At 39.0% G+C, this 20628-nt stretch overlaps 1 protein-coding gene across 1 annotated transcript in view; it reads right to left on the bottom strand.

Annotated features, from left to right (window-relative positions):
* Positions 1-19452, bottom strand: part of RNGTT (RNA guanylyltransferase and 5'-phosphatase) — a 201488-nt gene extending 182036 nt beyond the window's left edge. The window contains exons 1-4 of the mRNA XM_070418106.1: positions 19213-19452; positions 12396-12505; positions 6834-6937; positions 6657-6745 (exon numbers count right to left, since the gene is read on the bottom strand). Coding sequence (XP_070274207.1) covers positions 6657-6745; positions 6834-6937; positions 12396-12505; positions 19213-19276 — 367 coding nt within the window. The 5' untranslated portion in view covers positions 19277-19452. The remainder of the gene's footprint in view (positions 1-6656; positions 6746-6833; positions 6938-12395; positions 12506-19212) is intronic.
* Between the last annotated feature and the right edge of the window lie 1176 nt (positions 19453-20628).

The raw sequence follows: 20628 nt of genomic DNA, 5'->3' as shown, positions 1-20628 counted from the left end.
TTTGAAAATCTAACTTGAAAAAAAACATTTTTTAGATAATTGAGGAAACCTAAAAATGGATTGGGCTTTAGATGGCATTAAGGAATTTTTTATTATTCTCTTTGGGATATCTTCATAGTGATTACATAAAAACCAAAAATTCTTATCAGTTAGAAATGCATACTGAAACATTTTTAGTGAAATGGTATACCTCTGATTTGTTTAAAATACTCAAAAAATCTGTGAGGGGGAGGAGAGGAAAGATGAAAAATTCAGCAAAATGATCATTACTGAAGCTGGATGATAGATATATGGGATTCTATTTTACTATTCTTCTTATTTTTGACATATTTGAGAACTTCCATAATAAATAAATTAGGAGGTACTGTCCCTAGGGAAGGTAACATGGTACAAATTGGAAACATCTGGCCCCAAGGGTTTCAGATAAGGGATTGTAAAGCTGTAGTTCTACAAATCCAAAAATGTTTCAGGCTTCTGTGTGTTTCAAGAACTTTACATATCCACTAAGCCTACAGCATAATCCCACAAATAGGCTAACTGAATGAATTAACAATTACACCAGCTAATTTAAAAATTATTTTTTTTAAATAGCTTTGAAAATAAATGAGTTTACAAAAATGGAGGTAGAGTAGGAGGATGCTGCCCGAACATGCTCCCAGAAACAAGCTAGAATTACAACTGAAATACGGAAAGGCTTCTGGAATAATCAACGGAAAACTCACAGGAGAGAACCCTGATACCCAAGGACCAAAGGTGGAGACTGCATAGAGCAGTGATGGTGAACCTATGAACTCATTTTTTTGGTTGATTTTTCTTTGATAAATGGCATTTAAATATATAAAATAAATATCAATAATACAAATCTTGTTTTACTATGGTTGCAAATATCAAAACATTTCTATATGTGACACGGCACCAGAGTTAAGTTAGGGTTTTTCAAAATGCAGACACGCCAAGTTCAAAAGGTTCGCCATCACTGGCATAGAGACTGGTAGGAGGGGCGGTGGCGTGAAAGGGCTGGCCAGGCACCCACAGACAGCAACTGAAGTCCTGGAGAGATATCTCAGCTGGGGGGGGGGGGGGGGACGACACATGCCACTGAGAACTCTGGATTCTAATCCCGAAGCTTGGCTCCCCAGCGGAGAGCACCAAATCTGAGGGTACCCACATAACATCTAGCTGTGGAAAGCAGTGGGGTGCTGTCTGCCAGGGAGTGGCAGCTGAAAGTTTGGTACCCTCTTAAAGGGCCAGTGCACAAAATTCCCTGTGGAGCTACCCACCTTGTGCTCTGGCAGAGGGAGAATGAAGTGGACTGGAGCTGTGAGAGCAGAACCCAGGACTGGGGACTTGGGGGATAGAGCTCAGAAGGCAGACACCCCAAGTTTCACACCCCAAGTTTCCTGGGCTGAGCCATTCCCTCACACAGTGGAGGACATCTTTCCCACATAGACATCTGCCTTGCCTGGGGGAAAGACAATCAACACACCCTATTGCAGTGGTCAGCAAACTGCGGCTCGCAAGGCACATGCGGATCTTTGGCCCCTTGAGTGTGGCTCTTCCACAAAATACCGACTTCTGCGCATGGTCCACGAAGTTTCAATCGCACTGTACGTGCGCGCCTGCACATGGTATTTTGTGGAAGAGCCACACTCAAGGGGCCAAAGAGCCGCATGTGGCTCACAAGCCACAGTTTGCCAACCACGGCCCTATTGGAAAACACCTTGCCCTGAGGCCACTTAAGAAATTAAAAGTAGATAAATAAAGGCTAGAGGAAGGAAAAAAAAAAAAAAAAGAAATTAAAAGTAACAATTAGCCTCTAATCAGAAGCCACAGCCCATCCTGCTGAAAAAACTCTCACTACACCTGAGGACGATTGCCTGGGGGCAATTCAAGTCAGAATCCTATTAGTCCAGCCGTGAGCAAACTACGGCCCTCGGGCCGGATTCAGCCTGTTTGAAATGAATAAAACTAAAAAAAAGACCATACCCTTTTATGTAATGATGTTTACTTTGAATTTATATTAGTTCACACAAACACTCCATCCATGCTTTTGTTCCAGCCCTCCGGTCCAGTTTAAGAACCCATTGTGGCCCTCGAGTCAAAAAGTTTGCCCACCCCTGTATTAGTCTATAGACAAGAGGAGTCTCTGGAGGCTTTGAGTCTTTGTCTGATCCAATTAGTCTGAAACAGCTTTTACCGCTGTCCTGCACTAGAGATTGAGAGGTGTAGAGGATCTACCTAATACATAGTCACAAACCCAAACAGACAACCAAAATGAGGAAACAAAGAAACAAACCCCATATGAAAGAACTAAAGAATTCTCCAGAAGAAAAGATAAATGAAGCAGAGATAAGAAATTTATCCGAAACAGAGTTCAGAGTAATGATGTTAAAAATGCTCAACAGTATAAAAAAAGATGTAGTAACTATAAAAAAAGAATAGTCTGAGATAAAGAATGACATAACACAAATAAAGAACACATTGGAAGGAATACACAGCAGATTAGGAGAAGCTGAGGATCGAATCAGTGAATTAGAAGACAGAGTTAAAAATATCACTCAATTAGAGAACCAAAAAGAAAAACCAATTAAAAAACAGGAGGACAATTTAAGGGAGCTGTGGGACAATGTGAAACGTAACAATATTAGAATAGTAGGTGTGCCAGAAGAGGCAGAAAGGGAGAAAGGAATAGAGAAGGTGTTTCAAGAAATAATGGTAGAAAACTTCCCTAGCCTGGTAAAGGAAAAAGTCACACAAGAACAAGAGGCACAGAGTACCTCAAACAAAAAGAACCCAAACAGGCCCACACCCAGACACATCATAATTAAAATGCCAAAAATTGAAGACAAAGAGAGAATCTTAAAGGCAGCAAGAGAAAAGAAAACTGCTACCTACAAAGGAGTTCCCGTAAGGCTGACACCTGATTTCTCATCAGAAACTCTGCAGGCCAGAAGGGAATGGCATGAAGTACTCAAGATAATAGAAAGCAAGGATCTGAGACTAAGATTACTATATCCAGCAAGGCTATCATTCAAAATAGATGGTCAAATAAAGAGTTTCCCAGACAAAAAAAGGCTAAAAGGAGTACATCACCACCAAGCCAGCATTAAAAGAAATGCTAAAGAGGTTGCTGTAAGGGATTGCTGAGAAGAAGAAAGAGAGAGAGAAGCCTAGCCATACAGAATTAAAATGGCTATAAATAAGTACCTCTCAATAATAACCCTAAATGTAAATGAATTAAATGCTCCAATCAAAAGGTGTAGGGTAGCTGAATGGATAAAAAAAAAAAAATGACCCAACTATATGCTGTCTACAAGCAACCCACCTCAAAACAAAAGACACACACAGGATGAAAATGAAGGGATGGGAAAAAAATTTTCCATGCAAATGGAAAAGGAAAAAAAAAGCTGGATTAGCAATACTCATATCCGACAAAATAGACTTTAAAATGAAGGCCATCACAAGAGACAACAAAGGTCACTACATCATACTAAAGGGATCGATCCAACAAGAGGATATAACCCTGGTAAACATTAGGTGCACCTAAATATATAAAAAAAAAAACTTCTTGAGGACTTTAACGGAGAGACAACAATACAATCATAGTTGGGGGCTTTAACACCCCTCTGACTTCCCTAGACAGATCTTCCAGACAAAAACTTAACAAGGAAACAGAGATTCTAAAGGACACACTGGATCAGATGGATTTAAGACATTTATAGAACATTTCACCCCAATGCAGCAGGATATACATTCTTCTCAGTCATTCACAAAAGTATGGAGTTTTCTCAAAAAAAATTAAAAATGGAACTCCCGTTTGTCCCAATAATCCCACTTCTAGGAATATATCCCAAGAAATGAGAAACACCAATCAGAAAGAATATATGCACCCCTATGTTCATAGCAGCACAATTTACAATAGCTAAGATTTGGAAACAGCCTAGTGCCCATCAGCAGATGAGTGGATTAAAAAACTGTGGTACATCTACACAATGGAATACTATGCTGCAGTAAAAAAGAAGGAACTCTTACCATTTGCAACAGCATGGATGGACCTGGAGAGCATCATGCTAAGCAAAATAAGCCAGTCAGAGAAAGATAAATATCATATGATCTCACTCATTTGTGGCATATAATGAACAACATAAACTGATGAACAAAAATAGAATCAGAGAGGGAAAAAATATACTAGAATATAACAGAAGTAATCCTGTTATTTGCAGATTTTTAATATTTCCTACAACTTTTGTGATATCATACTATGTCAGTACAGTTTTGGTAATATTATTATACTTAAAATCCTTTTATTCTTGAAATGTTAATGTTTATTGCATGTAATATTATTATATGTAAGACCATTTTTCTCGAATAATTGGTGTTTATTGCATGTAACATATTTAAAATCATTTTTCTTGAGCTATTAACATTTATTGCATGTAACTATTATATTTAAGATCATTTTTCTTGAAATAAAAGAACTGAAAAAATAAATAAATGAGTTTAATTTTTTTTATATATATATTTTATTGATTTTTCACAGAGAAGAAGGGAGAGGGACAGAGAGTCAGAAACATCGATGAGAGAGATCGATCAGCTGCCTCCTGCACGCCCCCTACTGCGGATGTGCCCGCAACCAAGGCACATGCCCTTGACCAGAATCAAACCTGGGACGCTTGAGTCCACAGGCCGACGCTCTATCCAGAGCCAAACCGGTTCGGCATAAGTTTAATTTTTGCCATGTCACAGATGTTCGCTGTTATTCACAAGTATGCTGCAGTAAGAATGTGTGCAAGGCTAATGAAAATTCCATCACAGATACTAAAACACAATTAAAATACTGTAAAAGCGGGCCAATACTTTCAGATCCTAGGAACACTTAAATTGATTCTTTACTACCTTTTATTTCAAAAGGTGTTACCAGCAACCAGCTCGTTTTGTCTTCAGAGCATTACTATCATAAATAATTGCCAACATAACCTGTGCTCCAAAACTTGGTAGGCCCAAAGCAAAGGCTTCCACTTCAATCCACATGAACAGAACCACTACCCATGATATGAAACATATATAATATATATTGTAGCAGAGTTCTATAATTTTTATAACCTGCAAAATACTCAATATAGAAATGTTTCCTATCAGTTCTCCCAAGAATTCAACTAGACAATTTATAGTAAGGATTTACTTCTTTTTCTAAATGTGTTAATTCTGAAATCATGACATCTGATTCCAAGTGCTAAGACTTCTTGACTGCCCTTCTTTGAATTCTCCAAGTATATTCAGCATATACTGTTATAATGGCTGCTCTCAAATGAGAAAACAGTTGTTTCTAATCATGCAAATAAAGGCCTCAGTGTTACTTTAGGCTATATATCTTCTAGTCATATACCTAAATATATATGCATGTATGTGTACTTGTTGCACATATTCATGTGAGTGTGTATTATGTAAACATACATATCACAATGCTGTGTCATATATTCCCATATTATTGTTCTTCTGTTAAAGAGCAGATGCATATTGTACAATGTAAATGACCTGCTTTTAAGAGATATGTAAGCTGCTTCCAGTTTTTTTATTACAAACAAAGCTGTAATGAAATTCCTTTCTCATAAATCTTTGTATTCGTATCTGACTTCCTTAAAATAAAGTCTTAGATGTGGCCTTGATGAATCAAAGTGTATAAACACTTTTAATGATATTGAGAAACATCATCAAATTGTCCCTCCAGAAAGGGTGTGCCAATAAACACTCTAATTAACAATATATGAGTGCACCCATTTTATCCAGTTCTTTATAATTTTTTAGATGTTTGCCAATTTGATGGGGAACAGTAACAACATATATTTTAATTTGTATCTTTTATTAACAAATGAGAACAAAAAAAAATCATGTTTCTTGACTACTTGTGTTTCATCTTTTAAAAATCATGCTTTCATTGTTTCCTATATTTTTTTATTGAGGAATACCTCTCTTGCCTATTGGATTATAAAATTTCTTTATATGTAAAAATATTAACTTTTTTATCTATCATATATATGTTGGGTCTGAGCCCCTCTGCCAGGGACTGGACCTTGTTGGACGCTGGGTATTCGACAGAGAAGCCATAAGAAGTTGTGGGTATATGAGAGAGTCTTTATTGTAGAAGCTAGTGGCCATGTAGCCATTGCTAACAAGGAGCCACTAGACAAAACAGTTCTTCAAAGCAAAGCCCCATACAGTAGCCACATACGAGCTGGCTATCAATACCAACAGGAGAATGAACATGCTGTAGTATATCCAGATGATGGAATACTACACAACGGCAAAAACGAACAGTTACATACATATATCAGCATGGTTCACTCTCAGATACTGAACGGAAAAAAATTCAGTATAATACATATGGTATGAAATGCACAATTATCAAAAATAAATATGTAGTGTTTAGAGTTTCCCAACAATACATGCAAAGAGGGGTAATTAGGGCTTTATCTTGAAAAATGTTAAAACTACAAAAATTCAATTATTTTATAGCCTGCAAAATCTAGTCTTTTACTATAATTGGTGGTTACTTTAAAAGGAAAGCATACCTTCACATCAACTCACTTGCAAAAAAGAGAATGAAAACCCAATTACAAATAAACTATTCAACAGTGGTAAAGTCAAGTCAAACATACCTATAAGTTCAGGTGGGCTTCTTTCATTAAACCGCTCACACAGGCGAATGAATGTCTCGGTATTCTCAGTGGTAGGGCACTCACCATGTCTAGCAATATGAAAACACTTTTTTTAAAAAGAAATTACACATTTCAGCAAAAGGTTTCAATGTTAAAGAAACCTAATATATGACTTACCCTTTACACTGAAGTTTTATATATTTGATTCCTTCTTTTTCTATGTCGTTTCTGTCATAGAACCTCGAAGTATTTGTCAAATCCACCAGCAAGCCCATTTTAACCTTATTAAGAAAAAAAAAGGGGACAGATTTACCAGTAACTGAATTTGTTCCAAAACAAGCTGACTAAATGGCAATACGCCAGTTCATCCATCCACACTGGGAGGTTTTATGCTCACTCTGCCAATGAACTATTAACAACATACGTATCACTTATCCAAGTCTTATTCAGGGCACTAGAACTTAGCAGGCAATACATGAAATAAATTAAACCCCAAACTAATGATGGAACATAAACATAAGCAAAACAGACTCCAATATCACAAAAGCCTACGTAAAAAAGGCAAGCACTGATATAGTTTTCAGCATCTGCTGCTCCACCTATGATTTACTAGACAAGAGGCTAGTGCAAGGGATAGCATCTATCTGAAATACATCCCAACCCAAACCCCAGGCACACATCAGCCCAGCATTCCAAGCAACCATCACAGGAAGCAGCTAAATTCTAAAGTGAGTATATAAGGTAAAAACTGTGTATGGCTGAAAGTCCCTTGTAAATCTTTTAAATAATCAGGGGGCTGGGGGGGGAACAGAACACATGGCCATATCTGTGAATCTCTTTGACAACTTAATCTCTCAGGCAGTTTTTCTTTCTGCATTAAAACAGAAATCATTATTTCCTCTGTTGAGCACTAACTGGGGTAGTTGCACTCAGCCTGGCAAGATAGTCCCACTAAGAAATGTACACCTGAACTGAGCCAAGAAAAAAGTTAATCATGCATCTTCCAACACATTCTGAAGCCTACATTCTCCAGAGAAAAATAACCTGTATTTGCTAAGTTGTTATTTTCCTCTCTTTTATTATTTCACTTATTCAGTACCTATTGTTGGATTTGCCTTATGGAAACTGGGCTACATGATTCCAATTCCATTGTTACCGGGGGGAAATAACAAAAACATTTCAATTTCACACATGACAAAATAGATAAAATTGTGTGCTTCTAAAATATGACTAGCTGCCATAATGTGCTCTACTGATTTTTCCACATTCCTTAGCTTATGTGTAGACAGGGCTATCAATCAGGTGAGTTCTTCCTTAAATAAAATGTACTGTTTATGGTATTTTCTGCAATCTGCCACCACTAGGCCTACTTCTCTTTTCTTCCCACATAGTTTCTGCAATGATCTTACTTCCTTCAGAGGATATATACTGCCAAATACAAAGATTTAGACACCATATTACAGCTTCTCAGTGAGTTAGAATTAAAATCAATGATGTCTGTCTCCAGGTTCAAAATCAGAAGTGAATGTAAAGTGGGCTGAGCAAAAAATAATAAATTGTCTAAATATATAGGAATACTTTGGCCAAGAAAACTGAGAAAGTGTACTGTGTGACTTAATTGCCGAGCCACATATATATGTAGAAATGTGTGTTAATATATCTGTGTGGATAATGTGTCTGTGTGTGAATGTATCTGAGCATATAACATATACAATACATATATTACATAGGCATATGTATTTTTCATAATAAATAATCCCAATCTATGAGTAAAGCTAATAGTATTATCTCATAGAATTATAAGGTTTAAATAAAGTCCTTACTTTGTGCCAAGCATTAGTCTACATGCCTTATTTTATTTACTAATTTCATTTACAAATGAGGAAACTAAAACATGAATATGTTATGCAACTTGCCCACAAAGCTGTAATTGGCAAACCAGAATTCAAACCCAAGCTGCCTTCTAAACCCAAGCTCTTAGCTCACTGTCTAGGAAATAGTTAATACTTTATAAATGTTAACTATGACTTTCAGTACAATTATTGATAATGAAAATAAAAATTAAAAGTTTATAAGCTAAAATAAAACATATAAACAAATATTCAAAACTACACCAAGAAAATTATGAGTAAAAAGTTTTCAAAATCTAAATGATGACTCTTGCCCTGGCCGGTATGGCTCAGTGGTAGAGTGTCAGCGCTAACAACAAAGGGTCACAAGTTCAATTCCCAGTCCAGGATGGGTACCTGGGTTGCAGATTCCTTCCCAGCCCTTGTCAGGGTGCATTCTGAAAATCAATGAAAAAAATCAATGGAAAAAATATCCTTGGGTGAGGATTAACCAAATAAATAAGTTAAAAAATTGCCGAAACCGGTTTGGCTCAGTGGATAGAGCGTCAGCCTGCTGACTGAAAGGTCCCAGGTTCGATTCCGGTCAAGGGCATGTACCTTGGTTGCGGGCACATCCCCAGTGGGAGATGTGCAGGAGGCAGCTGATCGATGTTTCTCTCTCATCGATGTTTCTAACTCTCTATCCCTCTCCCTTCCTCTCTGTAAAAAATCAATAAAATATATTTTTTTTTTAAAAATAGATAAGTACCTAGATAAATAGATATAGATAGATAGATAGATAGATAGATGATAAAAATAAATAAATCGTGACTCTTCTATCCCATGATAAGAGCCTTGCACACAATGGGCACTAATATTTACTGAATGTACTAATATACAGCATACAATAACAGACTATCAAGAGTATAAAATAGGAGAGTTATAAAGATTAATGTTATGAGTTGAATTATGTCCTCTAAAAAGATACATTCAAATCTTAACTCCCTATGAATATGACTTTATTTGGAAAGTAGAGGCCCGGTGCACAAAAATCCGTGTAGTCAGGGGGTCTCTCAGCCTGGCCTGCGCCCTCTAGCAGTCCAGGACCCATCAGGGGATGTCCACCTGCCAGCTTAGGCCCATTCCCCAGGGAATTGGGCCTAAGCTGGCAGTCAGACATCCCTCTGGTAGCCCAGCAGTCCTCAGGGGATGTCTGACTGCGGCTTAGGCCCACTCCCTGCAGGGAGTGGACTTAAGCTGTCGGTGGACATCCTCAGTGCTGCAGAGGAGGAGGGAGAGGCTCCCGCCACCACCGCTGCGTTTGCAGCCATCAGCCCGGCTTGTGGCTAAGCGGAGCTCCCCCTGGATTGAGCGTCTGCCCCCTGGTGCAGTGCACGTCATAGCAACCCGTTGTTCCCAGTCATTCCGATGTTAGCGTCAATTTGCATATTACCCTTTTATTATATAGAATAGGGTCTTTGCAAATATAATCAAGAAAAGATGAAGTCATACTGAATCAGGGTGTCCCTATAAGAGAAAAATGTGGACATAGATATATACAGGAAGAATGTCAACAATGAAGCAAAGACAACTGAAGGAGCTGCAAGCCAAGAAATGCCAACAATTGCTGGCAATCACTAGAAGCTAGGAGAAAAGCATGAAAAAGAATCTCCCTCCAAGCCTCCACAAAGAATCAACCCTACCAACACTTAAATTTGGAACTTTTAGCATCCAAAACTGTGAGAGAATAAAGGTCTGTTTTTTTAAAGTAATTTTTTATTTTTCCATTGCAGTTGACATACAATATTAGTTTAAGGTATACAACCCGGTGATTAGACATTTACATAACTTATGAAGTCATTGCCCCAATAAATCTACTACCCATTCTGACACCACAGTTATATTATCATTGATTATATTCTTTATGCTTACTCTATATCCCCATGACTATTCTGTATCTACCAATTTATACTTCTTAATCCCTTTACCTTTTCACTGATCCCAACCCCCAAAATGTTCTCCGTAACTATGAGACTGTTTCTGTTCTGCTTGTTTTTCAGATTCCACATGAAATCATCTGACATTTGTCTTTCTCTAACTTATTTCACTTAGCATAATACCCTCTAGGCCCATCCATGTTGCAGATGGCAAAATTTCACTTTTTTATGGCTGAATCATATTCCATTGTATACATGCACCATTTCTTCTTTATCCATTCATTTATTGTTGGACACTTACATTGCTTCCATATCTTGGTTATAGTTAATAATACTGCAATAAACATATTGATGTATATTTCTTTTCAATTTAGCATTTTTAGTTTCTTTGGGTAAATACCCAGAATTGAAGTTGCTGGGTCCTTCTTTGTCTCTTGTTATAGCCTTTGTTTCAAAGTCTATTTTGTCAGGTATAAGTATTACTACCCCATCTTTTTATTTTGTTTCCATTTTAATAAAATACCTTTTTTCATCCCTTTACTTTCAATTTGTGTGTCTTTTGATCTGAATTGAGTCTCTAGTAGACATATGTAAGGATCTTGTTTTTTTATCCATTCAGTCACCGTATGTCTTTTGATTGGAGCATTTAATCCATTTGCATTTAATTGTTGATAAATATGTATTTATTGCCATTTTATTATTCATATTTTTTCTTCTTCCTCTTAAAGAAAACCCTTTTAGCATTTCTTGTAATACTAGTTTGCTGGTAATGAACTCCTTTAGCTTTTTCTTGTCTGGGAAGTTCTTTATCTGTCCTTCTATAGCTTTGCTGAGTAGAGTAATCTTGATTGTAGGTTCTTGATTTTCATCACTTTGAATATTTCATGCCACTCCCTTCTGGTCTGCAAAGTTTCTGCTGAGAAATCAGCTGACAGTCTTATGGGAGCTCTCTGGTAGGTAACTAACTGCTTTTCTCTTGCTGCTTTTACGATTTTCTGTTTGTCTTTAATCTAAAGTTCTGTTGTTTTAAGCCACCCAGTTTGTGATAACTTGTTACAGCAGTCCTAGGAAACTAATACAATCAGTATTGTGTCAGAATAACATAGAAAATTGCAATTTCATTTAGGAAAATAGTTTGGCACATTCTTGTAAAATCAACCATGCACTCAGCAATCATATTCTTGGGTATTTGTCCCAGAAAAATGAAAACCATGTTCACACAAACACCTGTACATTAATGTTCATGGCAGCTTTATTCACAATACCCCACAACTGGAGACAACTCAAATTGGTTAAAAGATTATTTAACTATTCAACAGGAGAATGGTTTAATAAATTCTGATACATCCATACAACTGAATAGTATTCAGCAATAAAAAGGAATAAACTTTTTATTGATACATGCAACAACTTGGATGGAACACAAGGGAATTATGTTTAGTGAAAAAAGTCAATCCCAAAAGATCACATACTGTTTTATTCCATTTATATAAAATTCTCAAAATGATCAAAATAGGGAAAACAATATGTGACTTTTGGGGATTGACATCTTATATAATTGTAGTATAATATCAAAAGCAGGAAATTGACATTGGTACAGAACCATTGAGCAGGTTGCAGATCTTATTTAGTTTTTACCAGTTTTTATATGCATTCATTTGTGAATATGTGTGTATTGTTCTTTGCAGTTTGATCCAACATATAGATTCATGGTGGTAGTTGCAGAACTGTTGCAGACCCCCTTCCCACTCCCAACCTTGTATAGATAATAATTCTGTACCAATGTTGATTTCCTGCTTTTGATATTGTACAATTACATAGGATGTCACCAATGGGAATAAATGGGAGAAGGGTTCATAGATCTCTGTACAATTTTTGCAACTTCAAATAAAAAGGTTTTTTTTAAAGCCACTTGAAGAACAAGAGGAAGATAAAGTATATTAAATCAGTATAAAAAATGTTTTGTTTCTTACCTTCAAACTCTTTAGATAATTTGAGAGCATACTGGGATAAAACCGATTTTCTTCAGCAACTTGACTATCATATCTTGGTCCTAACATTGTCTTCAGAGGTAAGAATCTTCCTAAAAAAAAGGTCCAGGTTAAAACGCTCTAATTAGCAATTCTCAAAGTCACTTTCTTAAAATGTTTTAAATGAACTGTTCATGAAGCATTCTCAATGTAAACTATACTTTTAAAAGATACTGCCTTGGAACTTTTTTTTTTTTTTAATATATTTTATTGATTTTTCACAGAGAGGAAGGGAGAGAGATAGAGAGTCAGAAACATCGATGAGAGAGAAACATCGATCAGCTGCCTCCTGCACATCTCCTACTGGGAATGTGCCCGCAACCCAAGCACATGGCCTTGACCGGAATCGAACCTGGGACCCTTCAGTCCGCAGGCCGACGCTCTATCCACTGAGCCAAACCGGTTTTGGCCTGCCTTGGAACTTTTAAGGACAACATAAATTCTAGAAACTGACAAAGAAATGTAATAGAAAAAGAGAAATTACCAGGTTATAGAATTTCTATGAAGACTCTTAAGTTCTAAACCACTACATGAAAAAATTATTGCCTTAAAACCTTTAAAGATATGGTACTAAAAAATTGATAAAGGAGCAAATTAAATCAGTTCTTTAAAATTCCTAATTATACCTTCTTTTTTGTTTAAATATATTTTATTGATTTTTTTACAGAGAGGAAGGGAGAAGGATAGAGAGTTAGAAACATCGATGAGAGAGAAACATTGATCAGCTGCCTCCTACACACCCCCTACAGGGGATGTGCCCGCAACCAAGGTACATGCCCTTGACCGGAATCGAACCTGGGACCCTTTAGTCCGCAGGCTGACACTCTATCCCCTGAGCCAAACCGGTTAGAGCTATACCTTCTTAATATAAACTTGAAACTCTATCTTATGAAACTTATCCTACATCTAAGGATAAGGATCATCCTGAGAAGCATGCTAACTAAAATCATTCTCCAAACAACTATCAGTGATTATAATTCAGCAAGACTGACTGACCTTTTTGGCCTTTATTTCTGAATCACAATATAAGCATAGGAGAAGTCACCTTATATAAGCAATTTTTAAATCACCCATTTTAAAATTTTTATATGTTAAAACACAATAAAACAATAAGAATAAATATCTACCTAAAACAACATCTGAGTAAAATCTTAACATCTGTCCAGAGGCTTTAACCTAAATTTCATAAAAAGATAACTTTAAAAAATTTTTATTTTCTATAAAACTTCTCACCAATAGAAGCTTTGGCCAGGTGGCTCAGCTGGTTGGAGTGTCATCCCATACCCCAAAAGGTTGTGGGTTTGATTCCGGGTCAGGGCACATACCTAGGTTGCGGGTTCAATCCCAGGCGCATGTACAGGAGGCAACCGATCGATATTTCTCTCTCACGTCAATGTTTCTTTTCCTATCTCTCTCTCTCAAAAAATAAAATAAAATAAAATCAATAAAAACATATCCTCAGGGGAGGATTTAAAAAATCACCAATAATCTCCACATTGCTAAATCCAATGGTCAATTATCAGTTTTCAAATAAGCCCGCTGGTGTGGCACAGTGGTTGAGTTTGGACCCATGAATGAGGAGACCACAGTTTGATTTCTGGTCAGGGCACATGCCCAGGTTGTGGGCTCAATCCCAATTAGGGGGTATGCAGGAGGCAGTCGACTAGAATCAAACCCAAGACCCTTCAGTCCACAGGTCGACTCTAATCACTGAGCAAAACCAGCAGGGCCAGACATCTCAGTCTTGATATCCAAATGATATCTCAATATTCAAACACCAAAACCTGATCCTCTCATGGTCTTCCCTGTCACAGCAAATGGTAACACATTTTTTAGTAGCTCAGGCCAAAACCTTTAGAGCTATCCCTGACCTTGACTCTTCTCTTTCTAGCACATCCCATATCTAATCTTAGCAATTCCTATCACATCTTCAAAATACATCCAGAATCTGACCAACTTCTCACCACCTCTACCATTATTTCACCTAGATTATTATACTTCACTGAGTTTATTTAACAGTGCCTATTAAGTACCAGGCATTGTTCTAGGTGCATGGAATACATGGGGGGGGGGGGGGGGGGGGCGGGACAGACAAAAGTCCCTGATAGAGCTTACATTCTACTGGGAAATATAAACATACGATATGTTAGAAGATTCATGCCATTAGACCCTCTCCTCCAACTATCTATCTAGCAAACTTCCATTTTTTCAACATAATTCATGTATCAGCTCCTCTGGGAAGCCTTCCCTGATCCCTTTTTTCCTCCCCATCTCCTCTTACCCAACCTCAAACAAAGAAAAAGGTTCATTACCTCTGATATTCCATAATATTCTATAATAGTCATTACTGCATTTATTACAACAGAAAGATATTTTAAAATAATGGTTTGCCACTCCCATGAGACTATGAGCTCTTTAAGGTGAAGAACTATATCATAATCATCTCCCTAACCCCAAGGAGTAGTACAAAGTAGGCACTCAAATATTTGCTATGTAAAATAACTTCAAAGTTACCATCACTATCACAAAACTGTCTCATATTTATATTCCCAGTTAGTTCCTAATAAGTTCTTAACAAAATAATTTTATGTTCAATGACCTTTAAGAAATATGAAGCTTGTTTTCTTTAAAGTGTTCAAATGAAATCTATCATTCAGAAGGAGAAAACAGAATTCTTCAGACATAAAGTTTGGCCCTATATACAGGAGCTCTCTCACTAGAGTCTGTTTTAATTAGAGAAGGAGACTTCATAGTGGAACAGATTATATATAATTAGCACCATCTTCTTTCTGATCCAGGAAAATTATGAACTTCTGGTACTAATAAAAATGCATCCTAATGTCTACAATGAGAAAATTTAAGCAGGCACAACACATTTTCCTACATATGTAAAATACCAAAGAAATTATACAGTATGCATAGAACTTTTATAGTTAGAAAACTTAAGAAAAAAGGAAGTAGAAAATGGGCATGATTCCTTCTTTTTCACTAAATCTTGTAAGAATATAGCTAGTATTTTTTGCTCTGCTACTATTTCCAAAATACACTATGCAACATGAACACTTCTAGAACACAGACAAAACTTTAAGGGAACTTCAGAGAAACATCAAGAATTCTACGCTGCATTCACTTTACTTTCTAATAAGCATTACAAGCTGAAGCACTATTTATTAGTAAGTAAAGATCTAGTTTGGTTGTCAGGAGGCCTGGGGTTCCGTCCAGGGACTACAATCAATCAGATAGGTGAGTTTAGAGACTCGCTAAACCACAATAATTAAGAATCTAGCCAAAATATTCCAACACTGTAAAGGAAAAACATTTTGTTCTTGACCCTTCATTTCCAGCAGATGGATTTTTTAAAAAGCACACAATTCTGTTTCTCGGAGAGGTATAAAGCTGCCTGGAGCTCAGCACCTCACCTGCTGCTATCAACCCCCAGTCAGTGCCACATTTGTCCCATTTTTAATCTAACAGTAAGTCAGTGTTCTGATATTTGTCACTGCCATCCTGCAGACTATTTAAAATTCTGATTTTAAGTTATTTTTTTAATTCAAAACATTCACTTTGACAAGAACGTCTTTATGATTTTGCTTTTCTCGAAGTGTAGCAGATAACTCTAATGAAAGGATCCAGGAAATAATCTCCAGGCTAGAAAAGACACCAAACATCCAAGTTCGGAAGTTTCTCCATAACTTTATAGAGAAAACCAATATAAAAAGAAAAGATTCACCAGGCCAGTGTGGCTCAGTGGTTGAGCACCGACCCATGAATCAAGAGGTCACCTGATTGATTCCAGGTCAGGGCACATGCCTGCAGTAGGGGTCATGTAAGAAACACCCCAATAAATATGGATGTTTCTCATCGATGTTTCTATTTCTCTCTCCCTCTCCCTTCCTCTTTCTAAAAAAGGATTCAATGTTAAGTTAGAACTGATAAAGGAAAAAGTCACAATGGCTAGAGAGTGAGACCTATAAAGAAAATAAAGAGTTTTGATCAATTCATTTGAAGAAAGTACAGTGATTATCAAGTACAATTGTTTTCAATACAACCGAAAATGCATATAAAAGTGATTAGAACATAAACAAAATTATTTCATTTTTGTTGAAGAAAAACATTTCCTTACCCTAAGACTTGGTTAAAGTATCTTTCAGTAACACTTTTATCCATAGTTTATATGGCTTTACTGACTAAAGATTTTATATGGAATGTGAAAAAAGCTGACAAACTAGAAGAATCAGAAAATTAAGTTAGCCCAGCCAGCATGGCTCAGTGGTTGAGCATCGATCTATGAACCAGGAGGTCACAGTTCGATTCCCCAGCAGGGCACATACCCAGGTTTCGGGCTCAAACCCCAGTGTGGGGAGTGCAGGAGGCAGTCGATCAATGATTCTCTCTCATCATTGATGTTTCTATCTCTCTCTCCCTCTCCCTTCTTCTCTGAAATCAATAAAAATATTAAAAAAGAAAATCTAAATTAAAAATAACTTACAGAATCTCCTCTTCCAATAATTTTATATAACTAAACATAGTATAAATATGTACTCACAGGCCACTACAAAATCCTTTATATTTTATTTCAAAACACACTTCTAGAAAAAACACATATCCAATGAAAGACTTGTATTTACAATATACAAAGAACTCTAACAATTTTAACACAATTTTAAAATCAGCAAAAGATTTGGACACTTCACAAAAGAAGATACATGAACTGCCAAACAGCACATGAAAAGATGCTCAACATCAAACCACAATAAGATAATAAAGTGGGTAAAATGTAAAAGCCTGATCACACCAGGTGTCGGAGAGGATGTGGAGCAAATAGAACAATCATATATTGATGGTGGAAATATAAAATATTCAGATTTTGGGGAAGAGTTTGGCAGTTTTTTAAAAGGCTAAATATACACCCACCATATGATCCATTTCCATTCTAGAGGTTTACACAAACAAAATGAAAAAATATGTTCATACAAAGAAGTGTAAATGAATGTTCCTAGCAAGTGAATCTGTAATAGCCAAAAACTGGAAACAACCCAAATGACCAGAAACAACTGAATGAAATAAACAAGTTGTGGTGTATTCATAATAGAATACTACTCAGCAATAAAAGGGGATGAACTATTGCTACATACAGGTACATGGGAAAATATCAAAATAATAATCCTGAGTGAAAGAAGCCAGATACTCCCCCAATAAAAAGTACATACCAAACTATTCCACTTATTTAAAAAATATATAGAAAATGCAAACTGCTCTATAATAACAGAAAGCAGATCAGTGGTTGCTTGAAGGAGACATTTAAAAAGGGCAGGAGGAGCCGAACCGGTTTTGCTCAGTGGATAGAGCATCGGCCTGCGGACTGAAGGGTCCCGGGTTCAATTATGGTCAAGGGCATGTACCTTGGTTGTGGGCGCATCCCCAGTGGGGGGCGTGCAGGAGGCAGCTGATCGATGTTTCTCTCTCATGGATGTTTCTAACTCTTTATCCCTCTCCCTTCCTCTCTGTAAAAAAACCAATAAATTATATTTTTTTAAAAAAAAGGGCAGGAGGAACCCTAGCCGGCTTGGCTCAGTGGATATAGAGCGTTGTCGGACTGAAGGGTCCCAGTTCGATTCTGGTCATCAATGTTTCTCTCTCTGTCTCTCCCCCTCCCTTCCACTCTCTCTAAAAATCAATGGAAAAATATCCCCGGGTGAGGATTAACAACAATAACAAAAAGGGGCAGGAGAAGACTTTGAGAGGTTATGTTGACTATCTTTTATTTTTAATATATTTTTTATTGATTTCAGAGAGGAAGGGAGAGGGAGAGAGAAAAAAAACATCAATGATAAGCCCTAACCGGTTTGGCTCAGTGGATAGAGCGTCCGCCTGCGGACTCAAGGGTCCCAGGTTCGATTCCAGCCAAGGGCATGTACCTTGGTTTCGGGCACATCCCCAGTAGGGGGTGTGCAGGAGGCAGCTGATAGATGTTTCTCTCTCATTGATGTTTCTAACTCTCTATCCCTCTCCCTTCCTCTCTCTTTAAAAAATCAATAAAATATACTTTTTTAAAAAAACATCAATGATGAGAGAGAATCATTCATCAGCTGCCTCCTGCACACCCCGCTTTGGGATATCCAGCCCACAACCCGGGCATGTGCCCTTTCAGTCCGCAAGCCTACGCTCTAAAGTTGCCTATCTTGATTGTGGTGATGGTTTCTTGGGTTGCTTCATAGGATGTGTGTGTGCGTATAATAAAAACTTATCAAGCTGTACACTTTAAAGTTTGGTGTGTGTCCAACTCAATAAAAACGAAAAAACACAAGTAAGTGATTTAGAATTTTTTAAGCTCCAGTCTCAGGTAGATCCATTACACCGCAGAAAACTGCCCCTCTTCTTTAGCCTACCCTCCTCCATCTCAAGACCGACACTGTCCCTTCCCCGTCTAAGGACCCTGAAAGGTGCACAAACTTCTCACTAAGTTTCAAGACACTGTCCACTGTACTCCTGGGTCCTCGGTCCCTGCCACACAAACCTCCCGTCCACCTTCCCGTCCGCGATCCTTAGCCGCCGACCCACCCCCTCCGGTGCAAGTTCCCAAACACTCATCCTCACTCCCGAAGCTTCATCCGACCCAGCACACCCCGATCCCCATCCCGATCCCGATCCCCATCCCGAAATGCCACCCACAGGCGCGCCAGCTCCGAAAGCTGCGCCCCTCGGATGGCCCACCCCAGCAGCCGCCGGTGCGGGGACTCGAACACCCCCGGCGGGTTACCTGCCACCGGCTGGCCGCGCCGGGGACAGTTGAGCCACCGCGGCGGGATCTTGTTGTGAGCCATGCCTCGGAGCCGCGCAGAGCCGCCCCGCTCCGCCAACGCTCGCCCCGCCGCCTCCGCCGCCGCCTCGCGGGCCGCTCCGCACGGAGGTGCGCGCCCGCCGAGCCCCAGGCGAGGTCCGGATTCCAGCCGCTCCCAGCCGGATAACGTTAGGGGCTGCGCACCACTTTCATTATAGACCAACTCCACGGCTCCAGGCGAGCCCACAATGCACTGCTCCTTCCGCCCCCAAGCCCCGCCCCCTCCTTTCCGAGGTCAGAGGGGAAGAAAGAAGCTCGCCGGGTTTTCCCTCGCCCCGCCCCGCCCCGCCCGGGGCCCGGCGCGCGTGGCAACAGCTTTGCGCAGGCGCAGTTGCCCTCGTTCGGGGCTGGCCGAATAACACCGGTTTTGTTTCCCATCCAGGCAGCAGATAAGAACCAAGAGAAATGAGAAGAAGGCGGGCCCGTTTCCATGCGTAGACTGGTCCGCAGCTTTCCCAAGCGCATCTCTTTTTTGCGAATGAAAGGGCATCACCGCGCTATCGCAGCCCTAGAGCCCGATCGTCCTTTTGCGGCCAAGCTTGCGTCCCGCTGGACCTGGCCTTGATGTGGGGTTTGAAAGCTGACGCGGGTCAAGAGGGGACGCTTTAGAGAAATCCCAAAGGCGAGGGATTGGAGTGCCGGACATGAGGAGCTTCTCTTCAGGAGGTACTTCTGCGGGTCCATGTCGCATCTGAAACTGGTCCAAAAACATTCGTGAAGACTTGTTTGTACATTTCTAGAGCCGAGTGTCAAAGCACAGTTGGAACCTCGGAGGGTCCCTGACTCAAAGTCCTAACTAATGTGTGTCTTGGCCGAGGCAGGAGCCGCCAGGTGGGGCCCCGCTACGGCGGTGTTCTCCTCGCCGCGCCAGGCAGAAGGTCTTTCCCGTTCAGTTCAGCAGAGGCGATTGGAAGCATTTTGTAACAGCCACCTACCTGGTAATAAGACTTTCTTTAGGTGACAGGCTACGTTAAAGTATCTACACTAATAAAAGAGAAAAATGGTAATTAGCGTACGACCGCTACCCTTTTCATTGGCTAATCAGTGAGTATATGCAAATTAACTGTCAGGCAAGATGGTGGCCAGCAGCCAGGCAGCTGGAAGCGAACATGAGGCTTGCTTGCTGCGGGCTCCAACGTTCCCCGCCTCACTTGCCGGCCTCTGAGCTGGCAGTTTGAAACATTCTAACAAATATAGGCCGGGATCTCAGAGCTGGAGTTATACATTGTTTCGATTATAGAACCGAAACAAACCAGCGGAAGCCTTAGAGCTAGAGCCAGAGCTAAAGCTGGCCCAGAATAAAATAAAAAAAAGGAGCGTTTGGGAGCTTCCACC

This window comes from Myotis yumanensis, unplaced genomic scaffold, assembly GCF_028538775.1.
Source record: "Myotis yumanensis isolate MYYU_CA2020_CCGP unplaced genomic scaffold, mMyoYum1.0.hap1 SCAF_6, whole genome shotgun sequence".
Taxonomy (NCBI): domain Eukaryota; kingdom Metazoa; phylum Chordata; class Mammalia; order Chiroptera; family Vespertilionidae; genus Myotis; species Myotis yumanensis.
Note: the sequence above shows the minus strand (reverse complement) of the source record. Positions and strands in the feature narration are given on the sequence as shown.